This window comes from Hipposideros armiger, unplaced genomic scaffold (assembly GCF_001890085.2).
Source record: "Hipposideros armiger isolate ML-2016 unplaced genomic scaffold, ASM189008v1 scaffold_128, whole genome shotgun sequence".
Classification (NCBI taxonomy): Eukaryota; Metazoa; Chordata; class Mammalia; order Chiroptera; family Hipposideridae; genus Hipposideros; species Hipposideros armiger.
Genome location: NW_017731478.1, coordinates 3,417,197 through 3,438,275, shown reverse-complemented (window position 1 = coordinate 3,438,275; position 21,079 = coordinate 3,417,197). Strand labels below are relative to the sequence as shown.

Sequence of the window (21,079 nt, the reverse complement as noted above, 5' to 3'; positions counted from 1 at the left end):
AAAAAAAAAAAAAATCAACAACATAAAAGAACTACTCACAGCCAATAGCCAGGTAACGGAAGAAGAGCCACCCGCTGATCAGGGGTTCCTTTGGGTTCCGGGGTGGTTTACTCATGATGTCCAGATCGGGAGGGTTGAACCCCAGTGCAGTGGCAGGCAGGCCATCTGTCACCAGATTGACCCAGAGCAGCTGGACAGGGATTAAAGCCTCAGGAAATCCGAGGGCTGCTGTCAGGAAAATACTGTTTCCACCCAAGGAAAGAAGAGAAAAGACCCCAAGTTATTTTTGGCCACTATTCAAATAGCACCACCATACACTTCTCCATAAAAATAAATGGACAGCAATAATGAATGCTTGAAATGACGTTTTTTGGCAATCAAAACATTTCAAATTCAAGTTAAGTTTTAGAAGGCCAAGAACTTTGTTATTTATTTTTTTTTAACTTTATGTTATTTTATATATTGGGTTGTTGGAGAAGTCATGACATATATTTTCTATGTTTTTCGTTGAAAAATGCATCATGACTTTTCCGACAACCCAATAGTTAAACTCATTTCTATGTTAAAGGCAGCCGCAGACAACCCTCCGGAGGGCCGGAGGGCCGGAAGTACCTCTACCTTCAAAGGGCTTCCTGTGTCTGGCCTGGCCCTCCCTCCCACCTCGTGCAAAGACCAAAGCTGCTGCCATAGGAAGAACAAATGTGGCAAACTGGTCACCACAAGCCCCGCTGTTAGACAAAGGAATACGGGTGATTTGCCAAAGGGACCCACCAGACAACTTCGCCCACGTTTGATGAGATGAGGTAGCGGATGAACTGCTTCATGTTGTTGTAGATAGCCCGCCCCTCCTCCACAGCAGCCACGATGGTGGAGAAGTTGTCATCGGCCAGCACCATTTCAGAGGCGGTTTTAGCCACCGCGGTGCCAGAGCCCATGGCAATGCCAATCTCAGCTTTCTTCAGAGCAGGAGCATCATTCACACCATCCCCAGTCTGCAAGGGAACCCGACAGAGGTTTACACACACCTGTCACCTAACACATGCCCCTGAAAAGGCTCAGCCATCCCGAAACAAGGGACATGAATGGAGCTATAGGCCTCTGGGAAAAGAGCAAGAGGAGAATTTTCATTTTTCTAAGTTGGTGCCACAAAACACATTTTACCTGGGAAACGTAAAATTGCTAAATGAGCTTATTACCAAAGAGAGACTTCAGAGTGGAAAAAGAGGGAGTTCAAATTCATCTGTATTATTTTTTACCAAACTGAACAAAAAAACCACCTATATGGCAGTCAAAATGAAGTGCTTGTATCCACATAAACCTCAAGTAGAATAGGTGTAAACTGCAAAAATACATAAACTATATGCCATTTATATAGGTCAAAAACATGAAAAATACTAAAAATATCATCTATAGAAACAAAACTATCATTCCCATGTATTTTTTTTTTTATACTTTTACTAAAATTCAGAATGGTGGTTCCCTTTAGGAGAGGGAAGAGAGAGCAGAGAGGACGTGAGGACAGTGTTTGTAATATCTGGTTTCAAACAACAAAATTTCTTAAAAGTTTTATAGACAAGCCACAGAAAGCAAACATAACACAATGTTAATGTGTCTGGGTGAGAAATCACAGATGAGGGGAAGAATACCAGACACCCTTCAACAGGCAGCTGTAAGGTTACTTTAGAAGCTCCCTGATTTCAGCAGGGTTATCCAGAGAGAACAGATCACTTATATTTTGAGTCCATTTTTAGAAAACTTAAGGTATACACATGTAATACTTTAACCCAGACAAAAACTAGATATCACCAAGTACTTCCCATGACTGGTTCAGAAGGCACTTCTAGAATCTTCCTTGCATGCAACATAGAGCATGTCAACTACTGGTCATAGAATCCTAGAGAAACAGCCCAGATCATGACAAAAACCAAGCAATTCCAAATCTGGGAACTTTAGGCGAAAATTTAATGGTCAGAATTAGAATTGGCTGTGTTTGTGTAGTGAGTCGCCTGACATGTCCAAAGATACTCACCATAGCTGTGATCTCATCAAAAGACTGAAGAAATTCTACAATCTTAGACTTGTGGGAAGGTTCAACCCGAGCAAAACAGCGGGCATTCAAGCAGGCATCTCTCTGGGCTGAAAGATTGAGCTCATCAAACTCCCGACCTGTGAAAGCCTTTGACGTCACATCCTCGTCCTGCCCAAAGATACCAATGCGGCGACAGATGGCCACAGCAGTGCCCTTGTTGTCCCCTGTGATCATGATGACCCGGATGCCTGCCTGCCGGCACAGCTTCACAGAAGAGGCCACTTCAATTCTCGGAGGGTCCAGCATGCCCACGCAGCCAACAAAAGTCAGACTGGTCTGCAGAAAGAGAATCACCTTATTTTAAAACAGAAAATTCTGGTTTTTCTCCTAGTGTGACACAAGGGCTCTAGTTATATATTAAGAGCAAAGGTTTCTGTATTTTCTTATGATAAATTCTGTAACTTTGACTCTAATCCTTCATATTCACACTACAGACATAAATCCAATGATGAATAATATTAATTCCAATCAGAAATGATTAAAAGTATCACTACATTCTTGTTATCAAACCATTCTTTAACTTTCAGAATAATATTCTAAAATGAGGGAAAAACAACATTTTGAGGAATAAGAGCAATCCGGTATTGGCCACTTTGGAGGCCCACAGTACCAAAGCTGGTTCCTTTCATTTAATGCTTTAGGACGTCATATACCTAATATGAGAGAATTTTATGAGCAGAAGTAGAAGGACTCTCTCAATTTGGATATTTTGATCTTCAGTAACTAACCTTTTAATATTCCCAATTTTTAAACTATCTTAATTTACACAAGAGTTGCAAAATAGGTTTTACAAGTTTATTTAGCTCAAGTCTTGATAATTCTACTTTGAAAGTAACAGACTTGTATTAAATTGTTAACTATACATGTTTGAAGCAGCAACCTAAGTTATAATGGTGATGCATTTGGCCTGCAGGAAAATAAATAAACACACCTCTTTCTTGGCAAACGCAAGACTCCTCTGACCTTTTACCGAGGCACTGCTGCTTAAACACAATGAATGTACAGGGTGTGGGTGAAAACACTTTCATTAGCTAACCTCATATTTAATAAAGTTGGCAGAATCCTCAAGGTTCATTTCTTCTCTTCTCAGTGGGTTGTCATGAGTGGCTAGAGCCAGGCACCGCAGTGTGTCGCTGCCACTGCCCCATTCCCGAATGACGGACATGATCTTCTGTTTGATTCCAGAGGTCATAGGGACTTTGGTACTTCCAACTCGAATGTGGGTGCATCGGTCAATGACGCCCTCAGGAGCACCCTGGAAATGTTACAGATTTAGATCAACGATTTTATGTACTGGTTCACTCAGGATCCCAATCCTGGTAAAAACATCTCAATTGCAATTTGCTATACTTGCCTTCACAAACATTTTGCTCATCGATGTCCGGCTTGGCTTATTTGGTGTACAATAAACCGACATTGATTTTCTATCACGTGAAAACTCTAGAGTAAATTCTTTTTTCATCAACTGTTTAATGACCTATAAAGAGAACATATATGGAATGCCATTGGATGACAATTTTTGTCAAGTTTTCACTTGTTTGATATTCACTACACACCTAATATGTGACAGGTATTGGGGGTGCAGCCATGGACCATAAACACAGTCCAGCCCTTACTTGTGGGATCACTACAGCGAATGCATCCCTTTTAAGCTCCATGATGCTACTTGTTTCCCTTCACTGAGTAATTACAGGTCTAGAATCAAACAATTCTAGACCTCAGTGTCTGTGAAGCTGAGTCTTCAGGTTGCATCTGCGGGACTGCGTCATGCCAGTTAACAACCTGTCCGGCCTTGTGGCTTTGCACCCTCCACCACTGCCACCACTGACTGGCCTGTGAATGTTAAGCTAGCCTGGTAGTCGTGGTAATTATGCTTGAACATAACATGCTACAATTTTAATATATTACTAGGCTTGATTTGCTAATGTTGTGTTGAGAATCTTTATATAGTATTATAAGAATATTAGTGTAGCTTCCTTTTTTGTCACGTCCATGTCGGGTTTGGGTATCCCTGGCTTCATCAAATGAGTTGAGAAGGGTTTCATTTTCCAAATTATAGTCTTGTAAAACTGGCATTTTTCTTAACTATTTGGCAGAATTGGGCTGGACAATTTCTGTGGGGGTAGATTTTGAATTACAGCTTCAATTAATTTAACAGATACAGGATTACTCCGTTTTTCTTGTGTCAGTTTAGAAAGTTGTGTTACTTAAGGGATTGGTCAATTCTATGACATCAAATTTATTGGTATAAAATTGTTCATTATAGGTTCTTGATCTTGTTTATTAATTAATTTATTAATTTACTGGTTTTCTACTTTCAGATAGAAGCTCTTATCATTGATCTTTTTACCTTCTTTTGTAGTATGTACACTTAAAGCTACACGTCTCTCTAAACAGTGCTTTCATTGCATCTTCCAATTTTCATATGGTGTGTTTTCAATATTGTTTAGTTCAAAATATTTTCTCATTTCCATGATGGTTTCTTCTTTCACCCATGGATTTTTTATTATTATTTTTTTTTTTAGCTGAGCCATCCCGCCACCTGTTGGCAGCTCAGGGCTGCTCAGCTCGGGCTGACTCGAACCGCTGTTGCTCAGAGCTCAAACTCTTGAGCGAGCTCTTAACCAACTGAGCCACTCAGCCGGCCCTTACCCATGGATTATTTTAAAAAGTGTTAAGTTAAAAGTATTTGGGGAATTGCTTTTTTTTTTTTTTGAAGATTTTTATTGGGGAATTGGGGGGATGGGAACAGCGCTGGGGAATTGGGGGAAAGGGAACAGACAAGTTGCTGTCCTTTTGTTCTTTAGTCTAGTTGTGGAGGATGTTGCTTCACTGGCCCAAGTTGGCACCATCATTGCGCTCTTCCCGGGCGAGGCAGATCAGCCGCCGGCTTCCGGACGGCCGCTCACTGCGGCTGCTGGCTACACACGGTAGCCCATGGCAACCCAATGCCACAGGGACTGCAGCCTACGCTGTCGCTGGCGACTCATGGCAGCCCAGCTCCAGGTTGAGCTGTTGTTCAGCATCTTAGCTGTGGAGGGCAGTGTCACTGGCCCTCATATGTGGGATCCGAACCGGGGCCCTCTGGCGTCCCAAGCCAGCTTTTAACCATCGCGCCACTCGGCCGGCCTGCTGCTCTTATCTTTTTGATACTGATTTCTAGTTTAAATTTTATTGTGGTCAGCAACCATCTGCATGATTTCAGTTCTTTGTAATTTGTTGAGTCTTGCTTCATGGACCAGCTGTACAGTCCATTCCTGTGAATATTCCTTATGCATTGCCAAGTGCACGTTACAGCAGCATAACAGAAATAAGGATTAGGCCAAGTATATTTACAGTATTGTTCAAATCTTCCACATCCTTACTGATTTTCTTCATCTGCTTATTCTATCAATTATTGAGAGAGGTCTGTTAAAATCTCCAACTCTAATTGTGTATTTGTATATTTTTCCTTTTATTTTTGTCAGGTTTTGCTGCATGATGTGCTGTTAGAATTAGGGTTCAAATACTAACCGAGTTGCAGGCATTGGCTCGTTCTATTTTAGAAAGACCCTTCAATTCGGTATCAAATACATTCATCTTCTCTACCAGGCAAGTGAGAGCGGTCTCCGTAGCTTCTCCAACTTTTTCATACACACCCTTTGCCTGTATTGGTTAAAGACATAGAAAGTGCAAAAAAGGGAAAAGTAGTAAACAAGTAGATTTTTCTCTAATAAAGACTTTTCCATCGAGGACAACCTGTCCTCCACTGCATCACTGTTCTATGGGCCATTTCTGTTCTACTCTGGAGCACATGATCCATAATTAAAAATACGGTCACAGTACAGGCATGCATTTTTTCTTATTCTAATAATTAGGTTTTTCATTTCCCTTAGCTATAAGAAGCCACTAATTACAGTATGAGTTAATACAGAGCTTTCAAATAGTATTTATAGTATTTATAATCCCACATCATTACTTATCTACAGACTTTACATTGTTTTTGATGGGGACTGGCTTATCTTTTAGATAGAAACCAAAGGATTTATCTCACTATAATTAAAAGGGGAGGAAAAAATGTTTTCTGTTGAATTTTATATTACTATTTTACCTTTATCATCATCAAAACAACCCTCTACGCCTTAGCTTGTCCTCACAGATAAAATGCTACCCATCTTAAGCAAGATCAATACCCTATGACTTTCAGGAAAACATTTTCTATCCTAGGTTTTATTCATTTATAGTAACCAAATATAAACAGATGAGAACATCATGTAAACTACAACTATTAGTGAAGTAGCTGCAATACTGTTACAGAGGATATATGAAAGGCTCTCGGCTTTCTTTGGCTAGGTCATGCTGACTCTGCTAGAGATAGGCTCTTGTATGGAAAGAGAAAATAAAATCAGGAACCCTTACTTTCAAAAGGGAGGAAGGAAGGCTGGATTGTCATTCACCCACCCCACCCTTGAACTAGGCACAGTAGGTCTAGTTTCTCGTTTCTGAGGAGCGCCTTACCTCATTGTAATCCAAAGCAGAGTCATTACAAAGAGCACAAATTGTTGCCAATTCTACAAGACCATCATATTGATGGCATTTCACTGGTTTATCATCTTTATGCCTGTCCAAAGAAAAAACACTCTTAGAGCACAGTGTGGTCATCTCTATTGATTTTTTATTTAATTACTTCATAATATAAACAATTTTGTGGACCACAGACTGGCAAATATTCAAAAGAATTTGAGTGATGGCTCTTAGAAATCTGATGCTGGAGACAATAATCAGTAAAGACCAGCAATTCTTAGTTCATGAAATTCCTCCACCACTGGTATAAATAAAGAACAAACAGAAACCCCACTTAAAAATTTAGGTTTCACATGGGATGCCATAAACCATACTCAGAAAGATGTCTTCACCTTTTTAGACACACTGCAAATCTATACTAGTACCAAACTGCCACAATGGATCCTTTAAATGATACCGAGGGTTTACTCACACTTCTCCAATAGGTGCATATGTTGACCCAGTTATGGTAAATTCATTAAGGGAACAAGTATCACCTTCAACTTTGTCCAGAATGAACATCTACAGAAAAAGAAGCATAAGTGTTTAAAAGGTATAAAAATAGAAAAAATCTTTGCTAAGACAAAAGTCTTATTTAATAAAAAATTTTAATGAAACTTATTAGCTGAAGCTCAGCATCAGAAGTGCTGTCCCTTATTCCAACTGGAGGCTGTGTAAGACTGCCTCCCCCATCCGTCTAACCATCTGAGAAACAGCATCAGTGAGGTGCTGAATAAGTAGTAAGCGGCAATGGCCCGAAAGACACAGAAGACAACCCACATGAAACTGGAGTTTCGAGGACTATGGGTCAGCAGTACTCTAGAATGCTCAGAATTCCCAATTTCAAATGGCTGCCTGAGAAGGTGGTATTAGGTGGTCCTGCCTTCAAGTGAAGAGTAAAAGGCTTGGGAAGAATAAACTCACATTTCAGAGTTGCATCAACATTCCCTGAGTAAAGTAAGACGAATTGCTTCTCTGCTCCTTCCCACTTATTTTTATTGTGGCAATAGCTCATTTTCTATGAAGCTGCATAATTACATGTATACAATAAAGAGCTCTCATAAGCCGCATGAACTGATATTACAAAGACAATACAGACAGAAGCATGCTTAGGAATGAATTCTTAATTTTACAAAATAATGTGACATGAGCTAGTTTCTTAAAGATGAGATTTTCTTGGTTTGCTTTCCAATTATAGTTTAGAAGCCCAGTTTGGAAGACTGAGATTTAGATTTGTGTTTTCATTGCAAACTGAAACTGTAAAACCTTCTCTTAAAGACAAAGTGATACTTTGAACTATATGTTATCATGCCAAAATCTCTCTGAAATATCAGCAATAAAAAATATGATCAAACCGTTCAATAACGAATTATAAAAAGGTTAAACTCAAGTAAAAGAGAATCATATAACACTTTTAAAACATCTTTTCAGAGCAACCCAACTCATATTCAATAAGAAAATCAGCTTTGTTATAACTTCTTTGGCCTCACAAGATTTGCTTGTTATATATGACATACTTTTAAATTCCAAAAGCTTTATTTCAAAAGTATACTAAGAACAAAATCAACCTTGGAACTGAACTAAAGCTAAAGCTGTAAGACAGACATACAAAATGGTATTTTTTAAATTCAAAATATATGTGATTTAAAAAAACTATGATGACTCCTGACAAGAAGAGGCTCTAGTTCAAACACATACATCAGTGTCAACTGAAGGAAAGATTCATGTCCAAGGTCACATGCAGCAAGATCCCTGACTCCTACAACTTTTTTTCTAACAGATACAACACCTAAAAAAGGAAGCTTGTCAAAAGACTCTTTCCAAAGATGTTTGACATTTTACAGAAGAGGAAACAAAGGACCAGAGAGGTTAAAGGATGTGCTCAAGGTTACAAAATTATTGAGTGGAAGAGAGAGGACCAGGCTTAACTACCAATCTTTCCTATAAGAAAATCCAACTTTACCCTTGCACTAAAAGCTGTGTGGACCGGGGCCGGCCGAGTGGCTCAGTTGGTTAAGAGCTCGCTCAAGAGTTTGAGCTCTGAGCAACAGCGGTTCAAGTCCAGCCCGAGCTGTGTGGACCTTCAGATATGTCACAGCTTCTCAGAGCCTTAGTTTCCTAAACTCTTGAGCAGGATAGTCCCATATGATTAAAAAAAAAAAAAATCACATGTGAAAAACGAATTAACTGGTCTAAGCAATATCAAAGCAAGTTGGCAGTATTATTTACTACACACCAAGCCATTTCTTTAATAATATACTGTTTATAAAAAGTGAAACTCTTTGGGTCTATAACCAGAGTCCAAATATTCTAAGATGTTCAGAATTCTAATCCATGTTACCTAAATCTGAATGCACTTTGGCATTTTAGATTGTGAGCAAGTAAACCACTTAGGAACTGCATGATGAAAGTATCCCCGAGTCAAGTGCAGTTACGCAATCCACTGCAAGAAGCCTCCAAATAGAATACTGATTAGCATCAGCTTTCTGTTACCAAGGTAGAACAGAACAAAGAGGCAGGCTGTTTCTTTAATAGAAGAAAACATTTTAAATCAGACCATTTAAGGGAAAATATAAGAAACAACATAAAATTTTATTATGGACTCTATTTCACTGAGTTTGAAATCTGATTTGCTGCCAAAACTCTGAAATTAAAAAAAAAATTATTTTTAAGGTTACAATTTCAGACACTGCTTAGTTTCATGGATATTAAAGCTTTCAGGCTAAGTTTAAACAATTTCCTGAGGGAAACTAAACAGGTAACATGAAATTCCCTTTCTCTCCCCAAAATAATCAGCTTTTAGCCGACAACTAGTTTTTAGCTGATTCATCCAACCTTTTCTGGTTCCAAAGAATGAGAACTTAGGTAGCTCTAACTGCATTTACTGGAGAAACAAGACAAACCAAAGAAGCTTACCACTTGAGAGACAGAACACCCCAATCTGTTTTAAACACCTGTGCATTCATTCTAAATCTCGGTTTAAACTATACGAAGAGTTGGGGGTATGCATATCTAAAAATCATCATGAAACTTAAATTTTGCAAGATAAAGATTCAGAGGGTTTAATTGTATTAAGACGATTTCCAAAGCTAAAAAACATTATCCAAAACCTAGATAAGACCAAGAGGGTGACCACATGTCCTGTCCTTTCACTGTCATTCAGAAGCATTACTTAACAGGCCCACTCAAAGATTTAGTGTTCTAGAAAAATGTAACACTGTTTCACTATGCGATTTGTTATTAAGGGCTCATGTTATGTAAAGTTGTGGATTTGTGTCCTGTAGAACAGATAACCTGTAATTTTATTGCCTTATAGGATATTAACCAGTTTTTATAACCTAGCATACAGCAGTTCTATTTTAATTGTGAGCACTTCATCAAATGCTCTTGTAACCAGTTTGACCATCTCACTGATTCCCTCAATTAATAAGCCAAACAGAAATCTTTGACATGTGTCCACTAAATATTTGTGAGTCGTGTGCCTTTTGGAAAATTACACTTTTTCTACACAGTTGTTTACATAAAATTTAGGGCAGCTGAGTTATATAAAAGAACATAATTCAGCTGTGCCAGTATTATAGTTCTTTAGTTCTTATTTTTCTAAGAGCAGGTTTGAAGTTTCTTATTTTATCCCCAAGTGATGGTCAAAACAGCCTAAGGAAGGAAAGATGATACACAGAACAAAGCAGGTTAAAGGCAATTATTTACTTTTCAAGAAGAAAGTATGCCTCATTCAATGTATTATGGAAATATCAATTAGAATTTTAGGTGGGTAGGTAAGTAGGTAACTAGCTGCTTTGGAATTCTCTTTTGAAGCTTGTCTGTTAAAATACATGCACCTGGAGACAGAGGAGCAGGGAAGTAAAGGGAACACAGTCATCTAACATTTACAGACTGCCTCGAGTTAGCTCCCCAATGCAAGTACATCAGCCATACAGATACCCTTTATTTCATGAAACAGTTAGGAATTAAATGATTAATTCCTCTGAAGTATTGGAAATTACCTTGGGCTCAGCCTATACATGCAACCCAATCTGTTTAAAGCACATAAAAAGGTATCAAATTATAAATCAAAGGTTTTGATGGCATGAGTGCATATTCTTAGGATGAATAAATAACCATCAGGAAAGATTCTTAAATTACTCCCACTTACCCTGCAGACTGACATCTGGTTTGTTGTCAGTGTACCAGTCTTGTCTGAGCAGATAACAGAAGTACAACCCAGGGTTTCCACGGAAGGGAGGCTTCGAACAATGGCATTCTTCTTTGCCATTCTGCGAGTCCCAAGAGCCAGGCAGGTGGTGATGACAGCAGGCAGACCTTCAGGAATGGCCGCTACAGCTAGGGCCACAGCAATTTTAAAATAGTAAATAGCACCTCTGATCCAGGAGCCTCCATGAACTGGGTCATTGAAATGCCCAATGTTTATGATCCAGACTGCAATACAAATAAGGGAGATGACTTTGGATAGCTGTTCCCCAAACTCATCTAGTTTTTGCTGGAGGGGTGTTCTCTCCTGTTCCGTTGCCACCATTTCATCACGGATCTTGCCAATTTCAGTGTTAACTCCAGTGGCCACCACCACTCCCATGGCTTTGCCAGCAGCAATGTTCGTGCCCTAGGACAGAAACAGAGGAGAACTGGTAACAAGATTTAACGCCATACCCACCGCAAATACTGATTAGTAAACTCAGACTCATGTGGATTCTGACTACAGAACCAGCCATCCAACTTTGATAATGAGCAATAACTCAGGCAGGCCATGCTCATTTCATGTGGTACCTACCTTCCCCAGAGCTAGAGCTCTGCTCCGACCCACACCTGGAATCTCTATTCACAACACTGAGCCGAGCCTGGCTTGCACACTAGCTTTGGGCTGGAGCAGTGCTGTAATCAATCTCAGTATTCTCCATTTTTTTAAACCCCATATAGCTCTCAACTCTAAGCATTTTCTACCTCTGGCCCCAACCCAACCTCCCCTACTTTCATCACCTATAATAAGGGCAACCAGCACCATGGGCTACCTTGAGGACCTCCACTCAAGCCCTGGCACTCCAAAACCAATGAACTCAAGTATGAGAATTCTCTCCCCAGCCTGCTTTAATTCCTACCATCGGAATGATACAGCTTCGTTGTAACTCTATAGTACTTTACTTACTATGGGTGTTTAGGCTCCCATACCAACCCTCAAAAACCCACCACTTACACTGTCATTTTAAATTCTGAACAAGCAAAATCTACACATTTCCCAACTTTTTATTTTGAAAAAATTTAACAGAAAAATTGAAATATACAATGAACATCCACTTGACTTTTCACCCACTCACCAATTATTAGTGGTTTGTCACATTTGCTTTCTCTCTAAACACACACCTTTTTATTGTGAATGCATACAGATATCATCCACATCATTTTGAAAACATCCTGTATAGGCTAAACCTTTTCCAAACAAACCTACTTTCCTACTATGTTTACAGATAAATAGTTTAAAGATGTGTGACCTGATCTTTTTATTTTAATCCTTAAAAACTTGTCAATTAGAAACAAAAGCCATCTAGGTCACATATTCCACCATCATATGTTCCTGATGTTTCTGACAGCTGACACTGCCACGAAGATTGTGATTATCCTTTGGAGTAACAGCCAACACTTTCTAAAGTCTGACCACTGAAGGTAGGCAGTGAAAAAATTATCATCTGTAGACTTAAAACTCTGAGAATGTCTCCAAACAAAAATACATTTGATAAAGTACTTACAGAAAAGAGCATGTTCTTCTTATCTTGGTTGACAGCCCGTGGGTCAGGAACAGGGTCAGTATGCTTGATGACAGAGACAGATTCACCTAAGCAGGTTGTGAAATAGAAGGAATGGTTATATCTGTGCAATCCACATGTAGGACCTGGGAACCCTCATCTACTCATGGTACTACCACTCTAAGGAAAAGGGATAAAAGGCCCAATTCATTCAAAGGAGGTAAACTAGTAAAACAGTAATAGAAACCAATTTCAGAGCAATGTCAGGATTAAAGTCAATACAATTTCAAAATAAAGGAACCTAATTTTGAAGTAAAATCCCAGCCAATTACCTTTATTTTCTGGAGTAACTATTCAAATTTAGTTTATTTTCAGGTATCAATTTTACACTCTAATACTATGAATATACATCTATATGTATTTGTTGTATACTTATATATACACACACATTCCAATACTTTGAAAAAAGGTGAAAGTAAACTGAACGAACTGTAGATACATTATATGAATGAGGATCATCCACTGTAAAGTCTGTTCTTGTTCAATAATTGTCAAAGGTGAGAAATGAAAACACTGTTCTAGAAATATTTGCATGTACTAACTAGACCATTCTGTGTGAATAAAACAAAGCTGAAAAACAGCAATCAGCAGTTGCACTAAAAAGGACACAGTATAAAGAACTACTACTAAGAACTTTCACAATGTCTTGCTGGATTTAGTTTCAACTTTACTTAAGAGCACTTACGAAATATACAATCAGGGTCAGTCTGAGTGATGTGAAATATGGCTCCAGTTGTAATTTAAATGTCAGGTAGCAAATTTCACCACTGATACTTGACTAAAGAATTTGCTTCTTCAATCTAGCCAAAACTACAATACGACTATTAAACCAAAAAAATGATATTCAAGAAACTATGAAAAGTTTTAAAGTAGTAGTTATTTCTATAGGCACACTGAGAATTTCATATATACAATCCGATGAATTCCCCAACATTTTATGGCTTAAATCAGCTTCCAGCTTGTTGTTGCTTGTAGGATTTTTAGTAGATAAGCTATTCATAAAGAAACAAAAAATATGGAACCCAGGTTACTTACATCACTACCTCTATGACATCAGTTACTTTTCAAAACTGATAATCAGATAAATCTTGATAATCGCTGGATTTTATACTTACTCTATTTAATTCAGGTTAGCATTGTTTTTAAGTTAATCTTCTGACCACCTGATTTCCTGTTAATATGAACCCTCCACCCTAGTGTGTGCCTTTGTTAAACAAAAATGGGAAAATGTTCCAAACAATCCCAAATCTAACTATGCAGACTTTAGGAAACATTCACCATTTTGTTAATCGTACATTTCATTATTGCAAAGTATGTTAGATGCAAGATTAGCATTCATCCAATAAAAAAAGATTACAGCTCTGGAGCCTTTTTTTGCTGCCTGGAAAAAGAAGACTAAATAAGTAATTAATTCACTTTCCAAGAAATATACAACACTTCAACTATTAAGATTATTACCTCTGCTAATGAAGGAATTTGTAAATTTTTTTTTAAAGTAGAGACAATGATTTTTGGTGAAAAATAATTTTTGATAAAATTGATAATAATTTTTGATAAAATGAGATGAAAGCCAAGTTAGTTAAAAAAAAATCATACCTTTAAACCCCATATATGGCAAAAAGTCTAACGGATAAAGCATTAAGAAATACTATCTTGGAGAGTATTAAGATGGGATACCAAAGAGGGACAGTGGGGAAGAGTTGACTCTATTAGCACGGTATTTGAGAGAGGCTTCAGAAATTCAATGACCTTCCAATACATAATACTTACCGGTGAGAATTGACTGGTCGACTCTTAGAGTAGTAGATTTGATGGAAGTTAATCTTATATCAGCAGGAACTTTGTCACCAACTAATAGGGGAGAAAAAAGGCAGCTAAAATAAGCAACTTTTGCAATCTTGTTACATAGAGATGAATTTGTCTCTAAATAAAACACAATTTTTAGGGGCCAGCCGAGTGGCGTGATGGTTAAGAGCTGGCTTGGGATGCCAGAGGGCCCCGGTTCAGATCCCACATATGAGGGCCAGTGACACTGCCCTTTATAGCTAAGATGCTGAACAACAGCTCGACCTGGAGCTGGGCTGCCATGAGTCGCCGGCAATGGCATAGGCAGCAGCCCCTGCTGCAGTGGGTTGCCATAAGCTACCGTGTGTGGCCAGCAGCCAGCGTGAGCGGCCAGAAGCCGCCGTGAGCAGCCGTCCAGAAGCCGGCGACTGATATGCCTCGCCTGGGAAGAGCGCAAAGATGGTACCAACTTGTGCCAGTGAAGCAACGTCCTCCACAACTAGACTGAAGAACAAAAGGACAGCAACTTGTCTGTTCCCCTACCCCCAATTCTCTAGCGCTGTTCCCATCCCAATTCCCCAATAAAAATCTTTAAAAAAAACAACAAAAACACCCCACAATTTTTAAAGAAAATAAATAGGCTGTGTACAGCACAAATATATGAAAATCTGTTAAACTAAGCAAGACAATCAACTTATCCTCAGGGTAATATTAACTCTTTTGCTAAATAGATATAAGACTTCAATTACACAGGAAGGAAGAGAATGAACAGTGCCCCCAGCACTGTGTTGAAAATACTGAATGAGTACTCATCACTATCAAAGCAACAGAACAGTAAAAATAAATGCACACAACAGCTTTCCCTGACTTTCTGAAAGGTAAATGAAGTAGTTTTGGAAGTCTTACACAAGGACAGTTAAAAATTAGAGTAAGTATAGCCCTAGAATTGCATATGGCATTAAGTCAAACCCTCATTTCCCAGACTTATGCTACACACACTGAATTGTAACTCTGTCACTGGTTATATACAAACTGGCAAAATAGCCCTTCTGTCCAAGAAGTAGATTTATTTCATTTGTTAAACCTTCAATTTTGTTCTGACTTTTCTGCATTTCAGAGCTTTTAAATTCAGGGTGAATATGGTTTGCTTTTTGAACTCTGGTTCATGAAACAACCCTATAGCCTAAGTAGAAAACATGGTCACGAGGCGGCACAGAGGCTACCAATATATAGTCTCAGGAGGCAGACATCATCCTTGCATCTGACTGCAGGGACACATTACATTAAGATTAAACTGCTGCTGGAAATGCTTATGCAACAAACAGTAATATTCAGACTGAATAGGCCAGAACCTTTTATTTTAATATAATTCTGTTCATACTACAATAAAGTAACCATACCCTAAACTTTAGTGACCTTCAACAGCTAAAATGCCCATCAAGATGAAAATTTAAAACCAACTTAAAAAAAATTTTTTTACTGTATTATTTCTGGTTGTCTTAATTTTATCTTGCATGACCTTGAACACGAAAAGAGTACAAGTTTAATGATGAGCATATGACACTAAATGGAAAATTGACTTGAAAATGTTCCTTTGATGTCTGTGGCAGTTTACGTCATGATCCTACAGGAGCAGAAAATTTCTAACGTGTCACAGAGGTCATCACAGTCTAAAGCACCATCACACTTCTGCACAGCAACAGCTAAACATATACCAGCAATCAAAAAGCAGCAGAATATTTCATCTTATACTGCAATTTAATCCCTTTTCCTACTTCAACAATTTCATATCTAAGCCCTAGCTCATATTCTTATATACCTGCCACATTTAAGGCCAGTAAATCTAATATTCAAATTGAGGATAAACTACAACAGGCCCCAAAAGTAGTATCTTGGCATTTATTTTGCTGTGTTTCAGTGGAAGCTCAGAGAATTTGAAATGGATGGAAAACGTATTTTTAAGGCAATAAATACCAAGGTGAAATTTCTATTTTGTGTAACACAGTCAACATACTAGCTATTAGTTTAAGGTGGAATCAAGACTATATATATACATACATATATATATATATATATATATGTATATATATATAAAAATAAATTATATTTATACTGGTACTATAAAGAAACTAGCTATTTTCCCCCTAAAGGTCTATTTTAATTACATGAAGGCTATCTCTTGGCTTAACAGAAATTGCATTGATACACATTTAATTGTTGGCCAAATATTCTGAACAATTCAAAAGTCAAATGCCAGTGGAATAAATGACCTGGGAAAGCCCTTAAAAAGTGACCTCAAATTCTCAACTTTTCTTCCATCCTACAATAGCCATTCTAATTGGGAGGCAATTAAATACTTAGGAATTAAAAGAAATGATCCTGGGGCCTTTTATAAACCACAGAATGTCAGCACCTGCTCCTTAAGTGTGGTTCAATGCATTTGGAGTGGGGTTCAGGAATCCATATTTTAAAAAAGTTCTCCAGGCTGGCCAAGTGGCATGTTGGTGAAGAGTTGGCTTGGGACACCAGCTCTGAGCAGCGGGGTCCCGGTTCGGATTCCACATGAGGGCCAGTGACACTGCCCTCTACAGCTAAGATGGTAAAAAACAGCTCGACCTGGAGCTGGGCTGCCGTTGAGTCGCGGGTGACAGCGTAGGCTGCAGGAGGGCTGCAGTGGGCTGCCATAAGCTACCATGAGTGGCCGGCAGCCAGCACGACCTATCTGCCTCACCCGGAAAAAGCGCAATGATAATACCAACATGGGCCAGTGAAGCGACATCCTCCACTAGACTGAAGAACAAAAAGACAGCAACTTGTCTGTTCCCCTCCCTCAATTCCCCAATAAACTTAAAAAAAAAAAAAAGTTCTCCAAACATACTAAAAAAATTAAGAAAAGAAAAACCAAGCATAATTGGGGTTACAGATCACGTAAAGGGCTTGTTTAGAAAAGCCTTTACTATGTGCTGTACTATGTGCCAAGTATGCCAGTTCCAGGCCAAGAAGACCTAAAGTCCCCTAACACTTGGGAAAGTCCCCTACTTTACAGTTTTTTGTTTGTTTGTTTTTTAAAGATTTCATTGGGGAATTAGGGGAAGGAACAGCGTTGGGAAATCGGGGAAGGAGAACAGACAAGCTGTTGTCCTTTTGTTGTTCAGTCTAGTTGTGGAGGACGTCGCTTCACTGGCCCATGTTAGTATTATCATTGCGCTCTTCCCAGGTGAGGCAGTTGCTCACCAGCCATTGGGCGGCCACTCAGGAAAGCGTAAGCCCACTGCTGGCCAGCCCCGCTGCAGCCTAAGCCGTTGCCAGCGACTCACGGCAGCCCAGCTCCAGGTCGAGCTGTTGTTCACCATCTTAGCTGTAGAGGGCAATGTCACTGGCCTGCATGTGGGATCCAAACCGGGGCCCTGCTGCTCAGAGCTGGCATCCCAAGCCAGCTCCTAACCAACGCGCCATTCGGCCGGCCCCCTACTTTACAGTTTTACACTTACATTTCTTATGCCATTAGGAACTGATCTCCTTGTGGAGAGGTACTAAAGAAGCATAAATCCAAACCGGTCTTTAAAACCTGCCATACTCTAGTATTCTCTTAGGTAAAAAGACCTTTACATCATATTGACCAATGTATCCTCATTTTAGACAGGAAACTAAAGTTAATAAGTAAAAGGAATCTTGCCTAAGGAACCTCAATTAATGAAAGACTTCCTTTAACATGCTGTGTGACTCTGCTATGTGCTTTCCTAACTCAATTTAGGTTTGAATCTATTAAGTAGCAGGTTCTCTAAGGAAGTAAAAGATCCATGAAAGTAAAGATTCAAGGAATACTTTTCAAACTAAGACATAATTTTCCTTTGTCTGCAGACTTCTGTGAATTTCAGACAGAGGGTTTTGTGCGTGAGGAGCAGGCAGTGCTGTTCAGATGATTACATCCAGTACTATGTTCCTGATGGGGCATGTCAATGCCCTTAGGGCAAGTGGAGTGGAAAATTCTTACTCTTGCCAAGGAGATGCTCTGCAATTTTTCCCTCGAAACTTTTTTTGTCTCTTGGGTTCAGCAGTGTAATGAAAGAATAAATTTTTATAAACCACCTTCCATTTGTTTAACATTTGACACTTTTCAAATTCAGCTCTTGGCTCTAAGTTCTTAGGACTTTAACTTGCTATCACAATAGATTTCCACTCTGTACAAAATCCTCAATGTACTCATATACATTATGCTAAGTTACCAAGGCTGCAAGTAAAGGTTAAAGGAAATTACTACTTTGCCACATTTTAGAACTGAACACAAGCTTTCTTTACCTGAAAGGAAGCTTTTGGTTTAGCAAGAAGTGTTTATAAAGCATGATACTTGAACATTATTTACAATTAGGTAAAAAATAAATACTGGTTGTTAATACCATTAGAAAAAGCCTTTTTATGAAATGCCTATATGTAAGAAAAAAATCTAAGTTATTGTGGCAAATTCCACCAGAGTTATTCAAATCTTTTCCAGAAGAAAACTATAAGATCAGAAATTACCTTCTAAATACCACTATTGTTTTTGAGTTTAAAAGGCTCCTAGGAAAAGAAAGCCATAATAGAATTAATTAACCTAAATTACTTAAACATTTAACTATGACTCAAACGTTTTCACTATGTTTCCAATTTGAGTCATAAATTTTAGACAGGCAGAGTGAATGAAATTCTCCACTTGAGAAGCCCTACTTGCCTACAAAACTATTTCCCAGCCTCAGGGTGAGCAGGAAAGGAACATTACAAATTGCCATAGTATATTATGTTTGCTCCCAATCTGTGGGGTGTATTTTTTTTTTTTTGGAGGGGGAAGTATTATCTCTGATGAGAGTCATCTTTTAAAAACACAAATGTAGTACCATTCTCTTATTTAATATCTTTCAATATCTTCCTACTGGACTTGAGATAAAGTTTAGTATCTTAACCACACCTCCATGACCCAACTGCTGCTTATTTATCACTCTCCCCTGCCCTCCAAGCTTCAAACACAACGGTCTTCAGTTCCTCGGTTCTTTCTTGAGTCTTCACATTCCTTCTTCTCCTTTCCCAAATAGCAAGGCTTTCCATGAACTGTAAGGTTAGGTGGGTACCCCTTATCATGTGCCCACAGAGCTGTCCTTTCAGTTCCTAAAACTCATCACACTACATGTTTGATGTGTCTTCTCCACTAGACCAAAAGCTCTCTGAAGGCAGAGTCCCTCAATCACCCCTAATTTCCTAGCCCCTAATAGTGGGTGCCAAATAAAATACCTGTCAAATTAAGTACATACTTATATTATTTTCTTTAATAAGCAACACCAGAGACTTATGATAATGATCAAGTTGAAGTATGTTACCAAGCTAGGAACAATGAAATAAATCATGATTCAAAGCGGTATCAGGCTCAGCTGAGCTGAATGACGTTTAATAGTGATCGTTGCTTCAATTCTACATTTAAACTAAAACCAAAAAACATGTATGTTAGTAAAGGGTTAGAGATGTAGGGAGAAAGAGCATGTGTGAGAAAAGACACGGGTTTTAGCTGGTAGGGCAATTAGGGCTGCCAAAGAAGTATCCTTATGCTATTAAGAGCAGGAGAAAAGGGCATAGAATATCAACCAGATTCCATTTACGTTAACTGCATTCAGTTCTGGGCACCAAGGAAAGCCATCAAGATGGTAAAGGGCTTGAAAATAATTACATGAACAGCGGAAAGAGCTAAGGCTAACTTGGAAATAAAAATTTTAGGACACACCACACTGTCAAGAGTCCCAGTTCTACCACAAACTGCCACATGATCTTCGACAAGGTGTAAACTCAGAATTTAATTAAGTTCCCCTCCAGGTCTAAAAGCATGATGGATGATGGATTCACCTTCAACTACCTCACAAACCATCATAGGCAGAGGAATCTGGCTTCTACATGACTCCAAAGTGAAAAACTAATGTATAGAACACACAAGTATATTTTAGCTCCTTTTAAGGATTATTTTATAATAAAACTGACTAAAAATGGCATGGCAGGTCCTAAGCTAGTAAGTTTCCAGTTACAAGAGGGGTAAGATAATCACTCATTAGATGCTGCAGAGGCAGCCCATCACTAAGCAAGGTTTGAGTACACAAAATATCTGGCATACCCACCAATATAATTTCTCTTTATTACAAAAGTAAAGCATGCTTTTAAAAGGAGAAAACCTATCTCTCACTCCTCTTATTCAACAAATATACATCAAACTGTTAACAGTATTTATCTTCTAGACCCTTCTCTGGATAACACTTATTAAAACTTCATTAAAATAAAAACCACAAACCTCCTTTTACACTAGTATATACTTACCTGTCTCATTCTTTTTTAATAGCGGCACAGTAATAATACCCACTAAAATTTGGAGAATGCTTATTCTATACCAAGCACTGCTGCAAGGGCTTTATGGGCTGCTCTTCATAATTCTAGGAAGTTGTGATTATCTTCACTCCCAGTTTACACAAGAGGGAAATGAGGCACAGAAAACAAAGTTGCTCACAGTCACAGTGTTTTATAGCCATACTACGGACTAAATCAGTCAGTCACCATTTACATGGCCACCTAGGTATTTCTACTTATTCCTATTATAATGTTCTATGGTGAACATCTTTGTGCACTTAGATTACTTCTGGAGCATAAATTCACAGGAGAATTTTCCTACAAATGTATGTTTCCACCAAATTTATATCCCTACCATTTCCCCATATTTTCATTCTTGTATTTTTATAAGCAGTAATAACGCTAAACACTTTATTTTTCAAAATTCTTTTACCATCGGCCGGCTGAGTGGCGCACTGGTTAAGAACTGGCTTGGGATGCCAGAGGGCCCCGGTTC

The 21,079-nt window shown here is 38.6% G+C and overlaps 1 protein-coding gene across 3 annotated transcripts in view; it reads right to left on the bottom strand.

The window, feature by feature from the left end:
• Positions 1-21,079, bottom strand: part of ATP2A2 (ATPase sarcoplasmic/endoplasmic reticulum Ca2+ transporting 2) — a 52,318-nt gene that overhangs the window by 7,468 nt on the left and 23,771 nt on the right. For all 3 annotated transcript variants that reach the window (XR_002124719.1, XR_002124720.1, XM_019648915.1), the window contains 11 exons: positions 14,215-14,295; positions 12,388-12,473; positions 10,785-11,249; positions 7,065-7,153; positions 6,587-6,689; positions 5,603-5,734; positions 3,444-3,566; positions 3,126-3,344; positions 2,030-2,365; positions 772-992; positions 40-242 (listed from right to left, as the gene is read on the bottom strand). Coding sequence is in view for 1 of the 3 variants with exons in the window: in XM_019648915.1 (XP_019504460.1) it covers positions 40-242; positions 772-992; positions 2,030-2,365; positions 3,126-3,344; positions 3,444-3,566; positions 5,603-5,734; positions 6,587-6,689; positions 7,065-7,153; positions 10,785-11,249; positions 12,388-12,473; positions 14,215-14,295 (2,058 nt within the window). In the remaining 2 variants the exon portion in view is untranslated. The remainder of the gene's footprint in view (positions 1-39; positions 243-771; positions 993-2,029; positions 2,366-3,125; positions 3,345-3,443; positions 3,567-5,602; positions 5,735-6,586; positions 6,690-7,064; positions 7,154-10,784; positions 11,250-12,387; positions 12,474-14,214; positions 14,296-21,079) is intronic.